At 63.3% G+C, this 18030-nt stretch overlaps 3 protein-coding genes across 9 annotated transcripts; 1 reads left to right on the top strand and 2 right to left on the bottom strand.

The window, feature by feature from the left end:
• Positions 1 to 61: 61 nt before the first annotated feature.
• Positions 62 to 8532, bottom strand: TTC5 (tetratricopeptide repeat domain 5). The gene is made up of 11 exons (XM_032677678.1): positions 8482 to 8532; positions 8180 to 8212; positions 6193 to 6352; positions 5299 to 5513; positions 4475 to 4804; positions 3573 to 3662; positions 2880 to 2937; positions 2487 to 2632; positions 1239 to 1382; positions 407 to 894; positions 62 to 104 (listed from the first exon to the last, which is right to left on the bottom strand). The coding sequence occupies exons 1-11, from the start codon at positions 8530 to 8532 to the stop codon at positions 62 to 64; spliced, it is 1758 nt and encodes a 585-aa protein (XP_032533569.1).
• On the bottom strand, positions 7947 to 14485 carry OSGEP (O-sialoglycoprotein endopeptidase). Of its 4 annotated transcripts, XM_032677664.1 has the most exons (13): positions 14156 to 14472; positions 14070 to 14098; positions 13852 to 13971; positions 12998 to 13173; positions 11971 to 12066; positions 11672 to 11721; positions 10800 to 10878; positions 10616 to 10681; positions 9872 to 9962; positions 9371 to 9446; positions 8934 to 9032; positions 8803 to 8854; positions 7947 to 8212 (listed from the first exon to the last, which is right to left on the bottom strand). In XM_032677664.1, exons 1-12 carry the CDS (start codon positions 14182 to 14184, stop codon positions 8815 to 8817), a joined length of 951 nt encoding a protein of 316 aa, XP_032533555.1. In that variant the 5' UTR covers positions 14185 to 14472; the 3' UTR covers positions 7947 to 8212; positions 8803 to 8814. The 4 variants fall into 4 exon arrangements, with proteins under 4 accessions (XP_032533555.1, XP_032533554.1, XP_032533558.1 ...); XM_032677663.1 differs by having other exon boundaries at positions 14070 to 14472; XM_032677667.1 differs by lacking the exon at positions 8934 to 9032 and having other exon boundaries at positions 14070 to 14481.
• Positions 14328 to 17999, top strand: APEX1 (apurinic/apyrimidinic endodeoxyribonuclease 1). Of its 4 annotated transcripts, none has more exons than XM_032677673.1 (8): positions 14328 to 14538; positions 14829 to 14916; positions 15244 to 15395; positions 15860 to 16052; positions 16645 to 17320; positions 17360 to 17400; positions 17458 to 17540; positions 17612 to 17999. In XM_032677673.1, the coding sequence occupies exons 2-5, from the start codon at positions 14868 to 14870 to the stop codon at positions 17160 to 17162; spliced, it is 912 nt and encodes a 303-aa protein (XP_032533564.1). In that variant the 5' UTR covers positions 14328 to 14538; positions 14829 to 14867; the 3' UTR covers positions 17163 to 17320; positions 17360 to 17400; positions 17458 to 17540; positions 17612 to 17999. The 4 variants fall into 4 exon arrangements, with proteins under 4 accessions (XP_032533564.1, XP_032533562.1, XP_032533561.1 ...); XM_032677671.1 differs by having other exon boundaries at positions 14828 to 14916; positions 16645 to 17145; positions 17328 to 17400; XM_032677670.1 differs by having other exon boundaries at positions 14828 to 14916; positions 17664 to 17999.
• The last annotated feature ends 31 nt before the right edge of the window (positions 18000 to 18030 follow it).

The following is an 18030-nucleotide window of genomic DNA, read 5'->3' as shown; positions in this document are numbered from 1 at the left end:
TTCGGTTCGGCCCTCCCCCCCCCCCCAGCCCCTCCCCCACCCCCTCGTTTAATTTTGATACCTAGAGATGACGATTAAAGGACGGATGTTTGTAAACAACGGTGCTTTGGGGGGAGGGGGGCACGAAAGGGACCCCAGAGACCCCCAAAGGGACCCCAGAGACCCCCAAAGGGACCCCAGAGATCCCCCCAAAACGGCCCCAAAGACCCCCCAAAAAGATCCTCCAACAATGGCCCCCAGAGACCCCCAAAGGTGCCCTAAGGGACCCCTCAAAATGCCCACTGAGACCCCCCCAAAGTGCCCTCACAGAGCCCCCAAAACTCCTCCCTGGGGTGCCCCATGAGCTGCCCAAGATGGCAGCCCCCATAACCACTCCCATCCAAGATGGCAGCCCCCATAACCACACCCATCCAACATGGCAGCCCCCATGTCCAATATGGTGGCCTCCATAACCACACCCATCCAATATGGTGGCCTCCATAACCACACCCACCCAAGATGGTGGCCCCCATAACCACACCCATCCAAGATGGCGGCCCCCATAACCACTCCCACCCAATATGGCGGCCCCCATAACCACTCCCACCCAAGATGGTGGCCCAAATAACCACTCCCATCCAAGATGGCGGCCCCCATTACCACTCCCATCCAAGATGGCAGCCCCATACCCTCCCCCAATATGGCGCCGGGTGGGGCGTGGCTCCAACAAAAAGGTCCTTTATTACCGAACCCCGTGGGCGGGGTCAGGGCGTGGTGGGCGTGGCCGGGGGGGCGGTGGCGCACGCGGATTGGACAGCGCCAGGCAGGGCGGGCCAGGGCGGAGCCCGGGGGGCGGCGCCCGTTGACAACCAATGAGAGCGGGGAGGAGACCCGGATACCCATGAAGGAGAAGGTCTGCGGACCAGTACGGACAGGTTGGGACCAGTATGAACCAGTACGGACCAGTTTGGACCAGTTTGGACCACTGGGGCTGCTCCCGGTGCCCCCAGTCCCTCCCAGTCCCTCCCAGTGCCCCCAGATCCCATCCCCAGTCCCTCCCAGTCCTTCCCAGTTCCCCCCATTGTTCCCCAGTCCCTCCCAGCATCTCCCAGTCTTTCCCAGTATCCCCCCATCCCGTCCCCAGTCCCTCCCAGTGCCCCCAGTCCCTCCCAGTGCCCCCAGTCTCTCTCCCAGTCCCTCCCAGTCCCTCCCAGTGCCCCCCAGTGCCCCCAGTGCCCCCCAGTCCCTCCCAGTCTGACCTGTCCCTGGTGCTGGTGCTGGTGGAGGGTCACCAGTGGGTCGGGCACCGCGAGGGCGTCGCCCACGTGGACGCCCCAGTCGGGCCCCGCGTTGTAAATGGTGACGGCGGCCACGGCCCCGCCCCCTCCTGCAGCCCCACTGCGCTGGGGGGGGACAGGAGGTGATTTGGGGGGGGTTGGGGTCGTTTTGGGGGTTTTCAGAATGTTTTGGGGTTTTCAGGACGTTTTTTGGGTGGGTTTGAGGCAGGGTACAGGAAAGGGGCGTGGCCACAGGAAGGGGCGTGGCCATGATAAGGGGCAGGCTCAAAGGGAAGGGGTGTGGCCGATTGGGAAGGGGGTGGGGCTATGGAGAAAGAGGCGGGGCCATGGGGAGGGGGAAGGGCCAACAAGGGAACCCCCTTGGGGAGGGACCAGTGAACCCCCCCCAGTCCATCCCAGTCCCCTCCCAGTTCCCCCCCAGTGCCCCCCAGCTCCCTCCCAATTCCTCTTAAACCCCTCCCAGTTCCTTCCCAGTTCCTCCCAGTTCCCTCCCAGTGCCCCCAGTTCCCTCCCAGTCCCTCCCAGTTCCCTCCCAGTGCCCCCAATACCCCTCCCAGTGACTCCCAGTCCCTCCCAGTCCCTCCCAGTGCCCCCAGTTCCCTCCCAGTGCCCCCCCAGTCCCTCCCAGTCTCTCCCAGTCCCTCCCAGTTCCCTCCCAGTGGCCCCAGTGCCCCGTACTCACTAGGGGACGCCCCCTGGGGGTGCCAGGCTGAACAGGACCCTCCCCAGAACCACCCTCTGGGGGTTGTTCCCTGCCCTCAGGGTGGGGAGGGGGCTCGGGCGGGGCCCCCCCGGACCCCCCAGGGGGCCCAGGAGGGGGAGGGGTACCGGCCCCGCCAGGCCCCGCCTCCGCTTCCCCCGCAGCTTCCCCTAATTGGGTGGGGGGAGAGGGGTGGGGTCAGCCAGGGACAAGCCCACTGGGAACCCCCCCAGTCCCTTCCAGTGCCAACCAGTCCACCCCAGTCACTCCAGTTCCCCCCAGCACCTTCCACTGTCCCCGAGTCCATCCCAGTGCCCTCCAGTCCATCCAGTGCCCCCAGTCACTCCCAGTCCCTCCAGTTCCCTCCCCGTGCCCCCCAGTCACTCCCAGTTCCTCAGTCCCTACCCAGTGTCCCACAGTCCCTACCCCATTCCTCCAGTCCCCCCCAACCCCCTCCCCAGTCCCCCCCAGTCCCCTCCCAGTCCCTCCCAGTGCCCCCAGTGCCCCACCCTGTTCTCCAGCAGCCCGCAGAGGCGGCTCAGGAACTCCAGGAGGTTCCGGTGGCGCTTCCCGGGGCTCCTCCCAGGTGGGGTCGAGGTCATGGCCCGCTGAGCCCCTCTAGGGCCGCCTGGAACCGCTCCAGGTACTGCAGGAGCTGAGAGGGGGTTAATGAGCTCGTTAGCGGCTCATTAGCATGTCGGGACACTCCCCCCAGGCTCCCATTGGTGTGGGTTTTGAGGGCGGCCACACCCAGTGGTGACCCCATTGGCTGGTTTGTCTTTTGGGGGCCTTTGGGCCATTTTTGGGTGGTTTGAGCTGGTTTTGGGTGGTTTGGTCATTTTTGGGTGGATTTGGGTCATTTTTGGGTGGTTTGGGCCGTTGTTTGGGGTTGGGTCACTCACCGTGGCACGGTTCAGGTGCAGGTCCGGGGTTATTGGCTGCCTGGGTATCCACCCGCTCCTGGGGGGGGCACACCATTAACACCAGTGACACCAGGGGACACCAGTGACACCAGTGACACCAGTGACACCAGTGCCCCTCAGTTCCCCCCCAGTTCCCCCCCACTTCCCCCAGTTCCCCCCCACACCATCCTCCTATTGCCTTATAAGCCCTGGCCACGCCCCCAAGCCCCACCCACTGCATTCGGCCACACCCCTTAGCTCCAGGCCACGCCCCCACTGGCGCTCTCTGGCGCCCCCTGCTGCCCAAAGAGATCTCCTATTGCCTTATAAGGCCTGGCCACACCCCCGGGTTTCTTAACCACGCCCCAGTGCATTAACCCCGCCCCAATATCTTAACCATGCCATCCACATCCAGCCACTGCCAGACCACGCCCCCCAGACCATGACCACGCCCTCCCAGTTCCCTTCCCAGTGGCCCCCCAGTCCCTCCCAGTGCCCCCCAGTCTTCCCCAGGTCCCTTCCCAGTGCCCCCCAGTCCCTTCCCAGTCTCTCTCCAGTCCCTCCCAGTGCCCCCCAGTCCTCCCAGTGCCCCCCCAGTCCCTTCCCAGTGCCCCCCAGTCTCTCCAGTGCCCCCCAGTCCCTTCCCAGTGCCCCCCAGTCCCTCCCATGCCCCCCAGTGCCCCAGTTGCTCACCGCCTGCGCGTAGGCCGCGAGGGCTCTGCGGGCGCTCTGTGGCTCTGCCCCCCCGCGAAGACAGGGACACGTGGGCGTTGCCCAGCACGTCTGGGAGGGGGGGAAGGGCAAAGGGGGGGGGGGCCTCAGAGACCCCCCCGGGACCCCGAAACGCCCTCAAAGACCCTCAGAACTGCCCCAGAAACCCCTTCCCTGGTCACCCCCCACCCACCCCATTTGGACACCCCAGAACGGCCCCAAATTCCCCTTGGGACCCCCCTCCTTCCAACCTCCCACTGGGAGCATCCACCCCCCCAGGACCCCCCCAATTTCCCCCCAGGACTCCCCTCCTTCCAAACCCCCCACTGGGAGCCTCCAGACCCCTCCAGGACCCCCCAAACCCAGCTGGGACCCCCCCAATCCCCCCCTGCATCCCTCCAAAAGCACCCAGACCCCTACGGGAACCCCTCAGACCCCCATGCGACAACCCCCAGACACCCCAGAACCCCCCCAGACCCCCATGGGACCCTCCAGACACCTATGGGATCCCACAGCACCATGGAACCCCCCCAGGACCCCGATGGACCCCCCACACCACCATGGGAGCCCAGGACCCCACAGGACCCTCCAGACCCCCATGGGACCCCCCAGACTCCCACAGGACCCTCCAGACCCCCATGAGACCCCCCACATCACCATGGGACCCTCCAGACCCCCATGAGACCCCCCCCACATCACCATGGGACCCTCCAGGACCCCCCTGAGACCCCCCATATCACCATGGGACCCCATGAGTTCCCCCCAGACCCCCATGAGTTCCCCCAGACCCCCATGGGAACCCCCAGACCCTCATGGGACCCCCCAGACCCCATGGGACCCTTCCATCCCCCCCAGGCCCCTCCCCGTGTCCCCCCCCGACTCACACCAGGACTGTCCGTCTCGGGGTCACACCTCAACGGGCCGCCTCGGCCTGGGCGAGGGCTCTCCCCGCAGGGGCCCCCGCCCCCCGCGCAGGCCCCGCCCCCTGCGGCCCCCCCCCCGCTCCCTCGGGCCGCCCCCCGCCCGCAGGGCCATGGACAGGAGCCCGCCGGGCCTCGGGGTCCGTCCCCCTGTGGGATAACAGGGGCATTTAGGGGGCGGTGGGGACACCCTGACCCACCCCGGGCCACGGGGTCCTCCCCCTGTGAGATAACAGGGGCATTTAGGGGGATTTGGGGACCCCCAGACCCACCCCGGGCCTCGGGGTCCTCCCCCTGTGGGATAACGGGGGAATTGGGGGGCTGTGGGGACACCCTGACCCACCCCGGGCTCCCTCTGACTCCCTCCCATGACCTCCTTGAACCCCCCCAAAATCTGTCCCAACACCCCTAAAAACCACCCCAAGAGCCCCCAAAGCTCTCCCGTAACTCCCCCCTCCAGTGACCCCCCCAGGACCCCTCCCCACCCCCCTGACCCCCATTACCCCCCTCAGGACCCCTCCCCACCCCCCTGACCCCCACTAACCCCCCTCAGGACCCTCCCCAGCCCCATAACCCCACCATTGACCCCATAGGGCCCCTCCCCACTTCCCCTGACCCCCATTAATCCCCCCCAGGACCCCTCCCCAGCCCCATAACCCCACCAGTGACCCCATAGGGCCCCTCCCCACCCCCCTGACCCCATTAACCCCCTCAGGACCCCTTCCCAGCCCCATAACCCCCTCAGTGACCCCCCAGGACCCCTCCCCACCCCCGAGGCCCCCCCTGACCTGCTGCAGGGCCCCCCCGAAGGCATCTCGAGCCCCCCCGGAGGTCCCCCCGCGCCCACCGGTGCTCCCCCAGTTGCCTCCAGGCCGCTCCCAGTGCCGGGTCCAGTTGAGGGCGTGGCCGAGCGCCTGCTCCGCCCGGGCCCCGCCCACCGCCGGGGCCACGCCCAGCGCGCGTGCGCGGAGCACCAGCGCCCGGCCACGCCCCTCGGGGGACACTGGGGGGCGTGGCCACAGTTAGAGGTGTGGTCGTCAAACAGGGGGCGGGGCTGAGGTCAGAGGGGGTGGGCGCTGGGGGGCCTCCCAGTCCCTCCCAGTGCCCCCCAGTTCCACTCCCAGTGCCCCCAAAGTGTCGCCAAATCCCCTCCCAGTCCCTCCCCGTGCCCCCCAGTTCCTCTCCCAGTGCCCCCAAAGTGTCCCCAAATCCCCTCCCAGTCCCTCCCAGTTCTCCCCAAACCCCTCCCAGTACCCCCAAACCCCTCCCAGTTCCCTCCCAGTCCCTCCCAGTGCCCCCCAATCCCCTCCCAGTCCCTCCCAGTGCCCCCCAAATCCCCTCCCAGTCCCTCCCAGTGCCCCCCCAGTTCCACTCCCAGTACCCCCAAAGTGTCCCCAAATCCCCTCCCAGTCCCTCCCAGTGCCCCCCAGGTTCCTCTCCCAGTACCCCCAAAGTGCCCCCCAATCCCCTCCCAGTCTCTCTCAGTTCTCCTCAAACCCCTCCCAGTACCCCCCAATCTCCTCCCAGTCCCCACCCAGTCCCTCCCAGTGACCCTCAAACCCCTCCCAGTGCCCTCCCACTCCCTCCCAGTGCTCCCCAATTCTATCCCAGTCCTTCCCAGTGCCCCCCAAACCCCTCCCAGTACCCTCCCAGTGCCCCCCAGTGCCCGTTCCAGTGCCCACCCTGGATCTCCTCCATCAGCTTCAGCGTCTTCTCCATCTCTGCCACCAAGGGGTCGTCGGGGTCGTGTTTGGGGTCACTCTTGGGGTCACTCTTGGGCTCATTGTTGGGGTCACGGGGGGTCAGACTGTCCCGAAATCGATAGAGGTCTGTCACCAGGGCCTGCGGGGGGGAAAAGTGGGTCAGAAGGGCCCCCAAAAACCCCCCTCACAGGGGCCCAGACCCCAAATAACCCCCAAACCCTCCGACAGCCCCCAAAAGGGGGGTCTAATTCACCCCCATAAAGGTTCTATTTCCCCCAGAACTCCCCAAATGCGGTCCCGGCCCCCCAAACTCCTTCAAAAGGGGTCCCGCTCCATGAACCACCACAAAATCCACTTAAACAGTCCCAGTCCACCCCAAAGAGAATCCCACTCCAGAGAAAGGGGGTCTCAGTCCCCTAATTCCTCCCAAAAGAGGATCCCACCCCCAAAGGGAGTCACACACCCTCAAAGGGGGTCTCAGCCCCCTAATTCCCCCCCAAAAGAGGATCCCACCCCCAAAGGGGGTCACACACCTCAAAGGGGTCTCAGCCCCCCCCCAAATATCCGCCAAAAGAGGCTCAACCCCCCTCAAATGGGGTCTCAGCCCCACAAACATCCCTCACGAATCCCCCCCTAAAGAGGCTCCAGCCCCCACAAAGGGGGTCTCAGATCCCCAAAATTCCCCCAGAAGGAGCCCAGGCCCCCCCTCAAACGGCTCCAAGCGCTCCATAATCCCCCCAAAAAGGGTCCCATAATCCCCCTCCCCTAAAGCCCCTCAGGGGGTCCCTCTCCCACCTCCAGCCGCCTCAGCGCCGCCTCATCGCCCTCCCCCCGCGCCCCCCTCGCCCTCCTCCGCCGCCGCCGCCGCCTCCTCCTCCTCGGGCGCCGCCATGACAGGGCGGAGGCCCCGCCCTCGCCCCGGTGTCTCCGCCGGCCCTGCCCTCGGTTACCGCCCCCGGACACCGCCCCCGGTCGGTCACCGGTGCTCTCGGTTCGCTGAGGGGACACACCCAAGATGGCGGCGCGGCCGCTCCCCTCAGCGCCCCCCGCAAAATGGCCGCCTCCTGCAGGACCCCTTCCCGCCCTTTTAAGGCCACGCCCCCAGCTCCCTTTTAAGGACAGGCCACGCCCTCAAAATCTCTTTTAAGGTCAGGCCGCGCCCCCGGTGGCTCCGCCCACCTCCCCCCTCAGAACCCCCGAGCTGCTGGAATTGGGGCGAAACAGGAAAAACTGGGTAAAAATGCGACAAATTTGGGTCAAAACAGGGACAAAATTGGGTCAAAACAGGACACAGTGGGGTCAAACCGGCCGAAAACTGAGACAAAGCAGCCCAAACAGCAAAAAGTTGGGTCCAAATAGGACAAAGTTTGGTCAAAGCGGCCCAAAACTGAGATTTCCCCTCTTTTAAAAATCCCTTTTAAAGCTCTTTTCCCCTTAATTCCACTTTTTTTAAACCCATTTCCCGGGTTCTTTACCGCAAAATTTCCCCCCTTTCAAAGGCAAGCTGAGCTAAAAATAAAGGCAGGAAATTAAGGGGAAAGAGAAATAAGAATTGTATAAAGGGAAAAAATAACAACCCGCTCTCTTTACCTTGTTCTCTTTGTCACCACTTCCCGCCCTTTCCCCTCATGTTTTTTACCCACCTTCCACTCACGAACCTTTATTACATAAAATACATGAATTTAAAATACATAAAAACAACCACTTTTTTTCTGCAAGAAGAACGCGTTCAGAAAAGTTTACAGATCTATAATTTTACTGTACGTTTCAGGTGACTTTCAAAGGGGGAAGGTGGACAAATGGGTGGGGGGGAAACTGTGGGTAAAACTCCTGAGATAAAAAACCTCCAATAAGCAAAAAACACCCCCAAAAACTGATTAAGACCAACGAACAACTATATAAAAACGCGAAAACAAGTTTTAGAAGGAGAAATTCCATTCAAAAATACAACTAAAGGCGCTTTTACGAAGTCGGGATCCTCGTGGCGCGACGGCTCCGCCTGAGGGAAGAGAAACGGGGTCAGAGCCGCGACCGCCCTGGACCTTCATCCCCCACAAACACCCCTGAGCCTTTGTACGACCCCGCAAAATCCGGTGGAGGCCCCGAACCCCTCCGCTGCTCCCCCGGGTGAAGAAGAAGCCGCCGCTGCTCGCGACACCGCTAAAACCCCGCTCGCCCGCGGCTGGCGGCGGCGGGTGGAACGCGGGTCGGGATGGAAACACGCCGCCCCCCCGGCCCGCCCTTCCCGCCGCCACCCCCCTCAGTTACCGACGCGAACCGCTCCGCTGGCTGCTCAACGACTGCGGCGCTCGCGCACATCGCACGCCGGCCCCATTCAGCAAGGCCACGCCCCCGGGCTTCCCATTGGTCGCCGCCCCACCTCCCGCCAACCCCATTGGTCGCTGCGCTCCTGGGCGTGACCAGGACACGAAGAGCTCCTTATAAAGGGCAGGGGCGGGGCCGTTCAAATGAGGGGTGAGTGGGCGTGGCTTGTGGGTGTTGATTGACAGCGTGAGGGGTCAAAAATAAAATAAATTTTTAAAAAATTAGGATAAAATTAAAATAAAATAAAAAATGAAATAAACCCACCTTCATTGCCCCTCAGTCCCTCCAGGTCACCTCCACCTCGTCCGTGCGGTACCTGGAGGGGTCAAAGGTCACGGGTGAGGGTTCAGGGCCACGCCCCCCTCACCTGTGCGCACCTGGCCACGCCCCCTCACCTCTGGGTGATCCCCGATTGGCTGAGCTCGGTCACCTGCCCCGCCCGCAGCATCTCCCACCCGGCCTGGGCGATCATGGCGCCGTTGTCGATGCAGTACCTGGGGGGGGGGCAAGAGGGGCACAGGTGTGGCCCACAGGTGGGCACAGGTGTGTCCCACCCTCCACAGGTGTGCCACGGTGTGTCCCACCCAGCCCAGGTGTGCCCAGGTGACCCCCAAGTGACCCCAGGTAACCCCAGGTGTGCCCAGGTGACCCCCAGGTGTGCCCAGGTAACCCCAGGTGTGCCCAGGTGACCCTCAGGTGTGCCCAGGTGACCCCCAGGTGTGCCCAGGTGACCCTCAGGTGTGCCCAGTTGTGCCCAGGTGACCCTTAGGTGTGTCCCACCCCCCCAGGTGTGCCCAGGTGACCCCCCCCAGGTGTGCCCAGGTAACCCCACCTGTCGTCAGTGGGGCAGAGCTCCGCCCCCCGGGCCCTGCACATGGTCTGGAGCATCTCCTGGAGCCGATGGTTACCTGGGGGGGGACCCAAAAACTTGGTACAAACCCCCAGAATTTGGGTCCAAACCCCCAAATGTGGATTCAAACCCCCCCAAACTGGGTCCAAACCCCCAAATCTGTGTTCAAATCCTCAAAATCTGGGTCTAAACCACTCAAACCGGGGTCTAAACCCCCAAATCTGGGTCTAAGGCCCCAAATCTGTGCCTAAGGCCCCAAAACCTGTGTCCAAACCCCCAAACCTGAGTCCAAACCCCCCAAATCTGGGTCTAAACCCCCAAATCTGGGTCTAAACCCCCAAATCTGGCTCCAAACCCCCCAAACCTGTGTCCAAACCCCCAAATCTGGGTTTGAACCCCCCAAACCTGTGTCTAAGGCCCCAAATCTGAGTCCAAGCCCCCCAAACCCGGGCCCAACCCCCCCGACTTTGGGGTGCCCCTCACAGGCCACGCCGCCCACGAGCAGGAGGTGCCGGGCGCGGGTCAGGGCCAGGGCGCGCTCGGTGACCTCGCTCAGCATCGCAAACACCGTCTCCTGGGGGCACAGAAACCCCGGGTCACACCCAAAAACCCACAGAACGACCCAAAAAACCCACAGAACCACCCCAAAAACCCACAGAACCACCCCAAAAACCCACAGAACCACCCCAAAAACCCACAAAATGACCCCAAAAACCTGCAGAACCACCCCAAAACCCCACAGAACGACCCCAAAAACCTGCAGAATGACCCCAAAAACCCACAGAACAACCCCAAAAACCCACAGAATGACCCCAAAAACCTGCAGAACCACCCCAAAAACCCACAGAACGACCCCAAAAACCTGCAGAATGACCCCAAAAACCCACAGAATGACCCCAAAAACCCGCAGAATGACCCCAAAAACCCACAGAATGACCCCAAAAACCCACAGAATGACCCCAAAAACCCGCAGAACAACCCCAAAAACCCACAAAACCACCCCAAAACCCCACAGAACAATTAATTACCCCCCAAAGCCCCCATTAATTACCCCCAAAATCCTTCTATTAGACCCCAAATACTCTCAGTGCCCCCAATTAACCCCCATTCCCCCCTAATTAACCCCATTAATTACTCCCTAAATCCCTCCATTCGACCCCAAAGCCCCTCAACGCCCCAATTAACCCCCATTCCCCCCTAATTAACCCCGTTAATTACCCCCCAGACCTGCAGGGAGAAGCAAAGGTCCTCCGGCGTCGCCTCCCCCGACTCCAACAGCTTTGGGGTCACCGCCTTTGGGGGGGCACAGGGGGGGTCAGGGGGGTGTTCTGGGGTCCCCCCGGGTTTGGGGGGGTTTTGGGGGGTCCCGGGGGGGGGTTTTGGGGTCTCGGGGGGGGGGTTTTGGGGGTACCTGGAGGTGAGAAAGGAGCCCCGAGAAGGACACGTCGAGACCCTTCACCACGTAGGGCAGCGGGACCAGCCGGCGGCCCCTGGGGGGACAGGGGGGGTTTGGGGGGTCCCAGAGGGGGTTTGGGGGGTCCCAAAAGGGGTTTGGGGGGTCACTGAAAGGTTTTAGGGGGTCCCTGAGGGGTTTGGGGGGGTCTGAGGGGGTTTGAGGGGGTTCTGAAGGGTTTTGAGGGGGCTCTGAGGGGGTTTGGGGGGTCACTGAGGGGGGTTTGGGGGTCCCAGGGGGGTTTGGGGGGTCCCAGGGGGGTTTAGGGGGTCTCTGAGGGGATTTGGGGGGTCTCTGAGGGGGTTTGGGGGGTCTCTGAGTGGTTTTGGGGGGTCCCACGAGGGGTTGGGGGGTCCCAGGGTGGGTTTTGGGGGTCTCTGAGTGGTTCTGGGGGGTCCCAGGGTGGGTTTGGGGGTCCCAGGGGGGTTTGGGGGGTCCCAGGGGGGTTTCGGGGGTCTCTGAGGGGGCTTGGGGGGTCCCAGAGGGGTTTGAGGGGTGCTTGAGGGAGTTTGGGGGGTCCCAGGGGGGTTTGGGGGGTCTCTGAGGGTGTTTGGGGGGTCCCAAAGTGGTTTGGGGGGGTCCCAGGGGAGTTTAGGGGGTTCCTGAGGGGTTTGGGGGGCCCCAGATGAGTTTTGGGGGGTCTCTGAGTAGTTTTGGGGGGTTCCCAGGGTGGGTTTGGGGGTCCCAGGGGGGTTTGGGGGTCTCAGGGGGGTTTTGGGGGTCTCAGGGGGTTTTGGGGGTCTCTGAGTAGTTTTGGGGGGGTGCCAGGGTGGGTTTTGGGGGGTTCCAGGGTGTGTTTTGGGGCCGATCTGGGGCAGTTTCGGGGTCACCTCTTGGCCAACTGCTCCACGTTGTACCCGGGGCTGGGGTCGTTGGGGATCTGAGGAGAGACCCCCCCAGACCCCAATTAACACCCCTTAATTACCCCCAATTAACCCCCAGACCCCAATTAACCCCCCAAACCCCAATTAACCCCCAGACCCCAATTAACCCCCCAAACCCCAACGAACCCCCCTTAACCACCCCCAATGAACCCCCCAGACCCCCATTAACCCCCGTTAATCACCCCAAATCCCCCCTGTCAGCCCCCAGCCCCCCCAATTAGCGCTAATTAGCGCTAATCAGTGACCTGCAGCAGCCGGGCCAGGCGGTCGATGCAGTTTCCCACGGCCACGTCCAGGGTCTCCCCCAGGATCCGGTACCGGCGCCGCGAGTACGAGATCACCTGGGGGCAATTAATGACCCCAAAACCTCGTTAGTCACCCCAAAAACCTCAGTACTTACCCCAAAACCTCGTTAGTTACCCCAAAAACCTCGTCAGTTACCCCAAAAACCTCGGCAGTTACCCCAAAAACCTTGTTAATTGCCCCCAAAGTCTCATTCATTACCCCCAAAACTCAGCATATTGCCCCCAAAAACCTCATTAATTACCCCTAAAACCTCGTTAATTGCCCCCAAAGTATCATTAATTGCCCCCAAGGTCTCATTAACTGCCCCCAAAGTCTCATTAATTGCCCCCCAAAGCCTCACTAATTGCTGCAAAAACCTCATTGATTACCCCCAAAACCTCATTAATTGCCCCAAAGCCTCATTAGTTTCCCCCAAAACCTAATTAAGTACCCAAAATTCTCATTAATTGTCCCCAGTCAATTGATATCAATCTCTTATCATCCGATATCAGCAAAACTGACGCCCAAACCACCCCAAAACCACCTGGATCAACCTCATATCAACCAGAATCACCCCAAAACCACCTGGGATCATCCTGAGATCACCTGGGATCACCCCAAAACCACCTAAGATCACCCCAAAATCACCTGGGATCACCCCAAAACCACCTGGGATCACCCCAAAATCACCTGGGATCACCCCAATATCCCCCCAGGGTCACCTGAAATCACCCAAAATCACCCCAAAACCACCTGGGATCAACCTGATGTCACCCCAAATCACCCCAAAATCACCCCAAAACCACCTGGGATCAACCTGACATCACCTGGTATCACCTGAAATGGCCCCAATATCCCCCAGTGTCACCCGGTATCACCCCAAAACCGCCCGGGATCAACCCGACATCACCCGAAATCACCTGAAATCACCTGAAATTGCCCAAAATCACCCGAAATCGCCCCAAACCCACCCCCAAACCCCCAAACCTGCGTGTTTCCGCCGCTGACGTAGAGCACGGCGGGGTCGGGGGCGGCCCCGAGCAGCCGCCCCATCTCGATGTGCCCCACGCAGTGGTTGACGGCGAGCAGGGGCAGCGCCCACAGCTGGGCCAGCGTGCGGGCCACCGTGGCCACCACGGCCAGCGGGGCACCCATGCCCGGACCTGCCCGAAAACGGGGTCAGTGACACCAAAAATGGGGTTAGTGACCCCAAAATCACCCTGGGACCCCCCGGCCACCCCCCAGCCACAGCTGGGCCAGCGGGCGGGCCACCGTGGCCACCACAGCCAGCGGGGCACCCATGCCCGGGCCTGCACGAAAACGGGGTTAGTGACACCAAAAATGGGGTTACTGACCCCAAAAACGGGGTTAGTGACCCCAAAATCACCCTGGGACCCCCCCAACTGCAGCTGGGCCAGCGTGCGGGCCACCGTGGCCACCATGGCCAAGGGGTTTCTTCAGGGCTGTTTTTGGGGTGTTTTAGGGGTCTTTTGGGTCCCTCTCACCCACCTGTGGTGAAGGTCCCCCTGTCCATCTCCCCGGGGCTGTTCTGGGGCTGGTTTTGGGGTGTTTTAGGGGGTTTTGGGTCCCTCTCACCCACCTTTGGTGAAAGTCCCCCCCCCGTCCCTCTCCCGGGAGTGTTTTTGGGTGTTTTAGGGGGTTTTTTGGGTCCCTCTCACCCACCTTTGGTGAAGGTCCCCCCGTCCCTCTCCCGGGGGTGTTTTTGGGTGTTTTAGGGGGTTTTTTGGGTCCCTCTCACCCACCTTTGGTGAAGGTCCCCCCGTCCCTCTCCCGGGGGTGTTTTGGGTGTTTAGGGGGTTTTTTGGGTCCCTCTCACCCACCTTTGGTGAAGGCCACCCCATCGAGCTCGGCCGGCCCCACTCCCGCGTCCCGGAGCGCGGCCCCGACCAGGTCGAGGAGCCGCTCGCGGTGGTGCCGCCCGGTGGGGCCGGGGGCGAACCCTGAGGGGGGGGAGAAGGGGGGCACGACGTGACGTCACACGGGGGGGGGGCCCGCTCGCGTCACGCAAGGGAGGAAGGGACGGGGCTCGTGACGTCACCGTGTCCCGGCGGGGTGACGTAGGTGGCGCGGCGGTTGCTCAGGACGGCGCCGTCCCGCACGACCCCCGCGCCCACCTTGTTGGCGGAGCCCTCCAGGCCCAGCACGGTCGGCATGACGTCACACGGCCCCCGGGGGAAATGACGTCACGGAGCTCCCGGGTCTTCCTCCCGCCGCTCCTCGCTCCCGCGCCGTGACGTCACTTCCGCCCTCCCCTCACGGCGGCTCCGCCTTCTCGTGTCACGTGACGCCGCCCGTTTCCGCTTCCGGCCACGCCCCCCGCCCCACGCGCTGCCCACCGGTTCCATTGAGTAGTTCCCGCGCGCGGGAAGCGCTCGCGCCGCTCGCGGCGGCCGCCGATTGGCTGAGAGGAGAGGAGGGGGGGCGCTGAGGTACGGCGGGCGCTGATTGGTTGCGAGAGCGGGAGGCGGGACTAACCGGGAGAGCGGCGGGCGCTGATTGGTTAAACGGTAAGTGAGGGGGGGAAATGAGGTACGGCGGGCGCTGATTGGCTGGGGGAGGGGGTCGATTGACAGGCAGCGTGGGTGGGGGGGCGGGTTTAACCGGGAGAGCGGCGGGCGCTGATTGGCCCCGGTTCGGGCCCCGCGGGTGCTGATTGGCTCCGGTTCGGGCCCCCTCGGGCTCCGATTGGCTCCGGTTCGTGCCCACGTGTCGGCGGCGGGCGCTGATTGGCTCCTGAGGACGGCGGGGGGGCGGGCCTGAGGCCCTAAACGCGCTGTGATTGGCTCTCTAGTGCAGGGGGGCGCGGCCTAAGCCGGAAAGGGGCGTGGTCTCGGTGATGCCGAAGCGCGGGAAGAAGGAGGAGGCGGCGAAGGACGGAGAGGGGGGTGAGTGACCAGCACGGACCAGTATAAACCAGTATAACCCCGTATAACCCAGTATGGCCCAGTGTAACCCAGTCCAACCAGTATGGCCCAGTATAACCCCGTATAACCCAGTACATCCCAGTATAACTCCCTATAATCCAGTATGTCCCAGTATAACTCCGTATAACCCAGTATGGCCCAGTATAACCCAGTGCAACCCAGTGCAACTTAGTATGGCCCAGTATAACCCAGTACAACCCACTACAACCCACTGTAACCCAGTACAACTCAGCAGGAGCCGCCCAGCCTGCCCCAGTGCCCCCCACTGACCCCCCCTTTCCCCCCCAGTGCCCCCCAAGGTGCCCAAGGCCTCCCCCGCCCCCCAGTATGAGGACCCCCCGCTCCGGGAGGAGACCCCCGGGGGGCGGCGCTGGACCCTCAAGGTGACCTCGTGGAACGTCGACGGGCTGAGGGCCTGGGTCAAGAAAGGGGGGGCCCAGGTGGGACTGGGGGCACTGGGAGGGACTGGGGGCACTGGGAGGGACTGAGGGTCAAGAAAGGGGGGGTCCAGGTGGGACTGGGGGCACTGGGAGGGACTGGGGGCACTGGGAGGGACTGAGGGTCAAGAAAGGGGGGGCCCAGGTGGCACTGGGGGCACTGGGAGGGGTTTGGGAAGGATGGGACGGGCCTGGGAGGGGAGTGGGAGGGACTGGGTGGGACTGGGGAGAGACTGGGAGGGACTGGAAGGTGTCTGGGGGGTCACCCGTGGGTCTATGGGGGGGTCCCAGACCCATTTTTTGGGGTCCTGGACCCGTTTTTTGGGGTCCTGGATCTGTGTTTTGGGGTCCTGGACCTGGTTTTTGGGGTCCTGGATCCGTTTTTTGGGGTCCTGGACCCATTTTTGGGGTCCTGGATCCGTGTTTTGGGGTCTCTGCCCTCACCCCGGGGGTCTCTGCCCCCGCAGTGGGTGCAGGAGGAGGCCCCGGACGTTCTGTGCCTGCAGGAGACGAAATGTGCGGGTCCCTCCGTGCCCCCCGAGGTCCGGGGGCTGCCGGGGCTGCCCCACCAGTTCTGGGCCAGCGCCGAGGGGAAACCGGGATACAGCGGGGTGGGGCTGCTGGCCAAGACTGAGCCCCTCAAGGTCACCTACGGCATAGGTGAGACCCCAAAACAGCCCCAAAATACCCTGGAATATCCTGAAATTGGGAGAAAGCGCCCCAAAATACCCCCCAGCTACAGCGGGGTGGGGCTGCTGGCCAAGACTGAGCCCCTCAAGGTCACTTATGGGATAGGTGAGACCCCGAAACTGCCCCAATGTGTACTAAAATAACCCTAGATATCCAAAAACGGGGATGAACTGCCCCAAAATACCACCGAAATGGGGATAAACTGGCCCAAAATGCAGATAAATCCCCTCCCAGTCCCTCCCAATCCCCTTCCAGTCTCTCCCAGTCCCTCCCAGTCTGTCCCAGTGCCCCCCAGCCCCCCCTAACCCCCGTTTTATACCCCCAGGAGCCCCCGAGCACGACTCGGAGGGCCGGGTGATCAGTTCCCAATCCCCTCCCAGTCTGTCCCAGTCCCTCCCAATCCCTCCCAGTCTGTCTCTGTCCCTCCCAATCCCCTCCCAGTCTGTCCCAGTCCCTCCCAATCCCTCCCAGTCTGTCTCTGTCCCTCCCAATCCCCTCCCAGTCCCTCCCAATCTGTCCCAGTCCCTCCCAGCCCCCCCTAACCCCCGTGTTCCCCCCCCAGGAGCCCCCGAGCACGACTCGGAGGGCCGAGTGATCACGGCCGAGTTCCCGTCCCTCTTCGTGGTCAGCGCCTACGTGCCCAACGCCGGGCGGGGCCTGGTGCGCCTGGAGCCGCGGCTGCGCTGGGACTCGGCCTTCCTGGAGTTCCTGCGGGGCCTGGACGCCCAGAAGCCCGTCCTGCTCTGTGGGGACCTCAACGTGGCGCACCAGGAGATCGACCTGTGCCACCCCGGCTCCAACCGCGCCAGCGCCGGCTTCACGCCGCAGGAGCGCGAGGGCTTCTCGCGCCTGCTGGGCGCCGGCTTCGTCGACTCCTTCCGCCGCCTGTACCCCGAGGCGCGCGGCGCCTACACCTTCTGGACCTACCTGGGCGGCGCCCGCGCCCGCAACGTGGGCTGGAGGCTCGACTACTTCGTGCTGTCCCGGCGCCTGGCGGACGACGCCCTGTGCGACAGCAAGATCCGCAGCGCCGTGCCCGGGAGTGACCACTGCCCCATCACCGCTTACCTGGCCATGTAGGGCAGTGACCACCTACCTGGCCATGTAGGGCAGTGACCACTGCCCCATCACCGCCTACCTGGCCATGTAGGGCAGTGACCACTGCCCCATCACCGCTTACCTGGCCATGTAGGGCAGTGACCGCTGCCCCATCACCGCCTACCTGGCCATGTAGGGCAGTGACCACCTACCTGGCCATGTAGGGCCGTGCCCGGGAGTGACCACTGCCCCATCACCGCCTACCTGGCCATGTAGGGCAGTGATCACCTACCTGGCCATGTAGGGCAGTGACCGCCTACCTGGCCATGTAGGGCAGTGACCACCGCCCCATCACCACCTACCTGGCCATGTAGGGCAGTGACCACTGCCCCATCACGGCCTACCTGGCCATGTAGGGCAGTGACCACTGCCCCATCACCGCATACCTGGCCATGTAGGGCAGTGACCACCTACCTGGCCATGTAGGGCAGTGACCACTGCCCCATCACCACCTACCTGGCCATGTAGGGCCGTGCCCGGGAGTGACCACTGCCCCATCACTGCATACCTGGCCATGTAGGGCAGTGACCACTGCCCCATCACTGCATACCTGGCCATGTAGAGCCATGTAGGGCAGCCACCACTGCCCCATCACGGCCTACCTGGCCATGCAGGGCCGGCGCCAGGGCCGGGAGCGGGGCAGGGAGGGCTCCAAGGGGGGAGAAAGGCGGCTTAGACGGCACCAGATCAGCTCCAAACGGCCCCAAAGTGGCTTAAATGGCACCGGATTGGCTCCAAACATTGATAAATTGGCTCCAAATGGCCCCAAGTTGGCTTAAGCAGCACCAGATTGGCCCCAAACAGCACCAGATTGGCTCAAAATGGGCTTTGATGACGTCACCGGCTCCTT

Source organism: Chiroxiphia lanceolata, unplaced genomic scaffold (assembly GCF_009829145.1).
Source record: "Chiroxiphia lanceolata isolate bChiLan1 unplaced genomic scaffold, bChiLan1.pri scaffold_76_arrow_ctg1, whole genome shotgun sequence".
NCBI classification, from domain to species: Eukaryota; Metazoa; Chordata; class Aves; order Passeriformes; family Pipridae; genus Chiroxiphia; species Chiroxiphia lanceolata.
This window is presented reverse-complemented; position numbering and strand designations above follow the sequence as displayed.

Excerpts from the sequence above, each read along its gene's own strand:
- APEX1 (XM_032677673.1), top strand. The coding sequence starts at position 14,868 with ATGCCGAAGCGCGGGAAGAAGGAGGAGGCGGCGAAGGACGGAGAGGGG. Across the intron at positions 15,396-15,859 it reads TCAAGAAAGGGGGGGCCCAG|TGGGTGCAGGAGGAGGCCCC; the intron begins GTGGGACTGGGG and ends CTGCCCCCGCAG. Across the intron at positions 16,053-16,644 it reads CAAGGTCACCTACGGCATAG|GAGCCCCCGAGCACGACTCG; the intron begins GTGAGACCCCAA and ends TTCCCCCCCCAG.
- OSGEP (XM_032677663.1), bottom strand. The coding sequence starts at position 14,184 with ATGCCGACCGTGCTGGGCCTGGAGGGCTCCGCCAACAAGGTGGGCGCG. Across the intron at positions 13,972-14,069 it reads CGTCACCCCGCCGGGACACG|GGTTCGCCCCCGGCCCCACC; the intron begins GTGACGTCACGA and ends CCCCCCCCTCAG. Across the intron at positions 9,963-10,615 it reads ACCTTTGCTTCTCCCTGCAG|GAGACGGTGTTTGCGATGCT; the intron begins GTCTGGGGGGTA and ends CTGTGCCCCCAG.
- TTC5 (XM_032677678.1), bottom strand. The coding sequence starts at position 8,532 with ATGTGCGCGAGCGCCGCAGTCGTTGAGCAGCCAGCGGAGCGGTTCGCG. Across the intron at positions 6,353-8,179 it reads GCCACGAGGATCCCGACTTC|GCCCTGGTGACAGACCTCTA; the intron begins GTAAAAGCGCCT and ends TCCCCCCCGCAG. Across the intron at positions 2,938-3,572 it reads TCGCGGCCTACGCGCAGGCG|GAGCGGGTGGATACCCAGGC; the intron begins GTGAGCAACTGG and ends TGCCCCCCCCAG.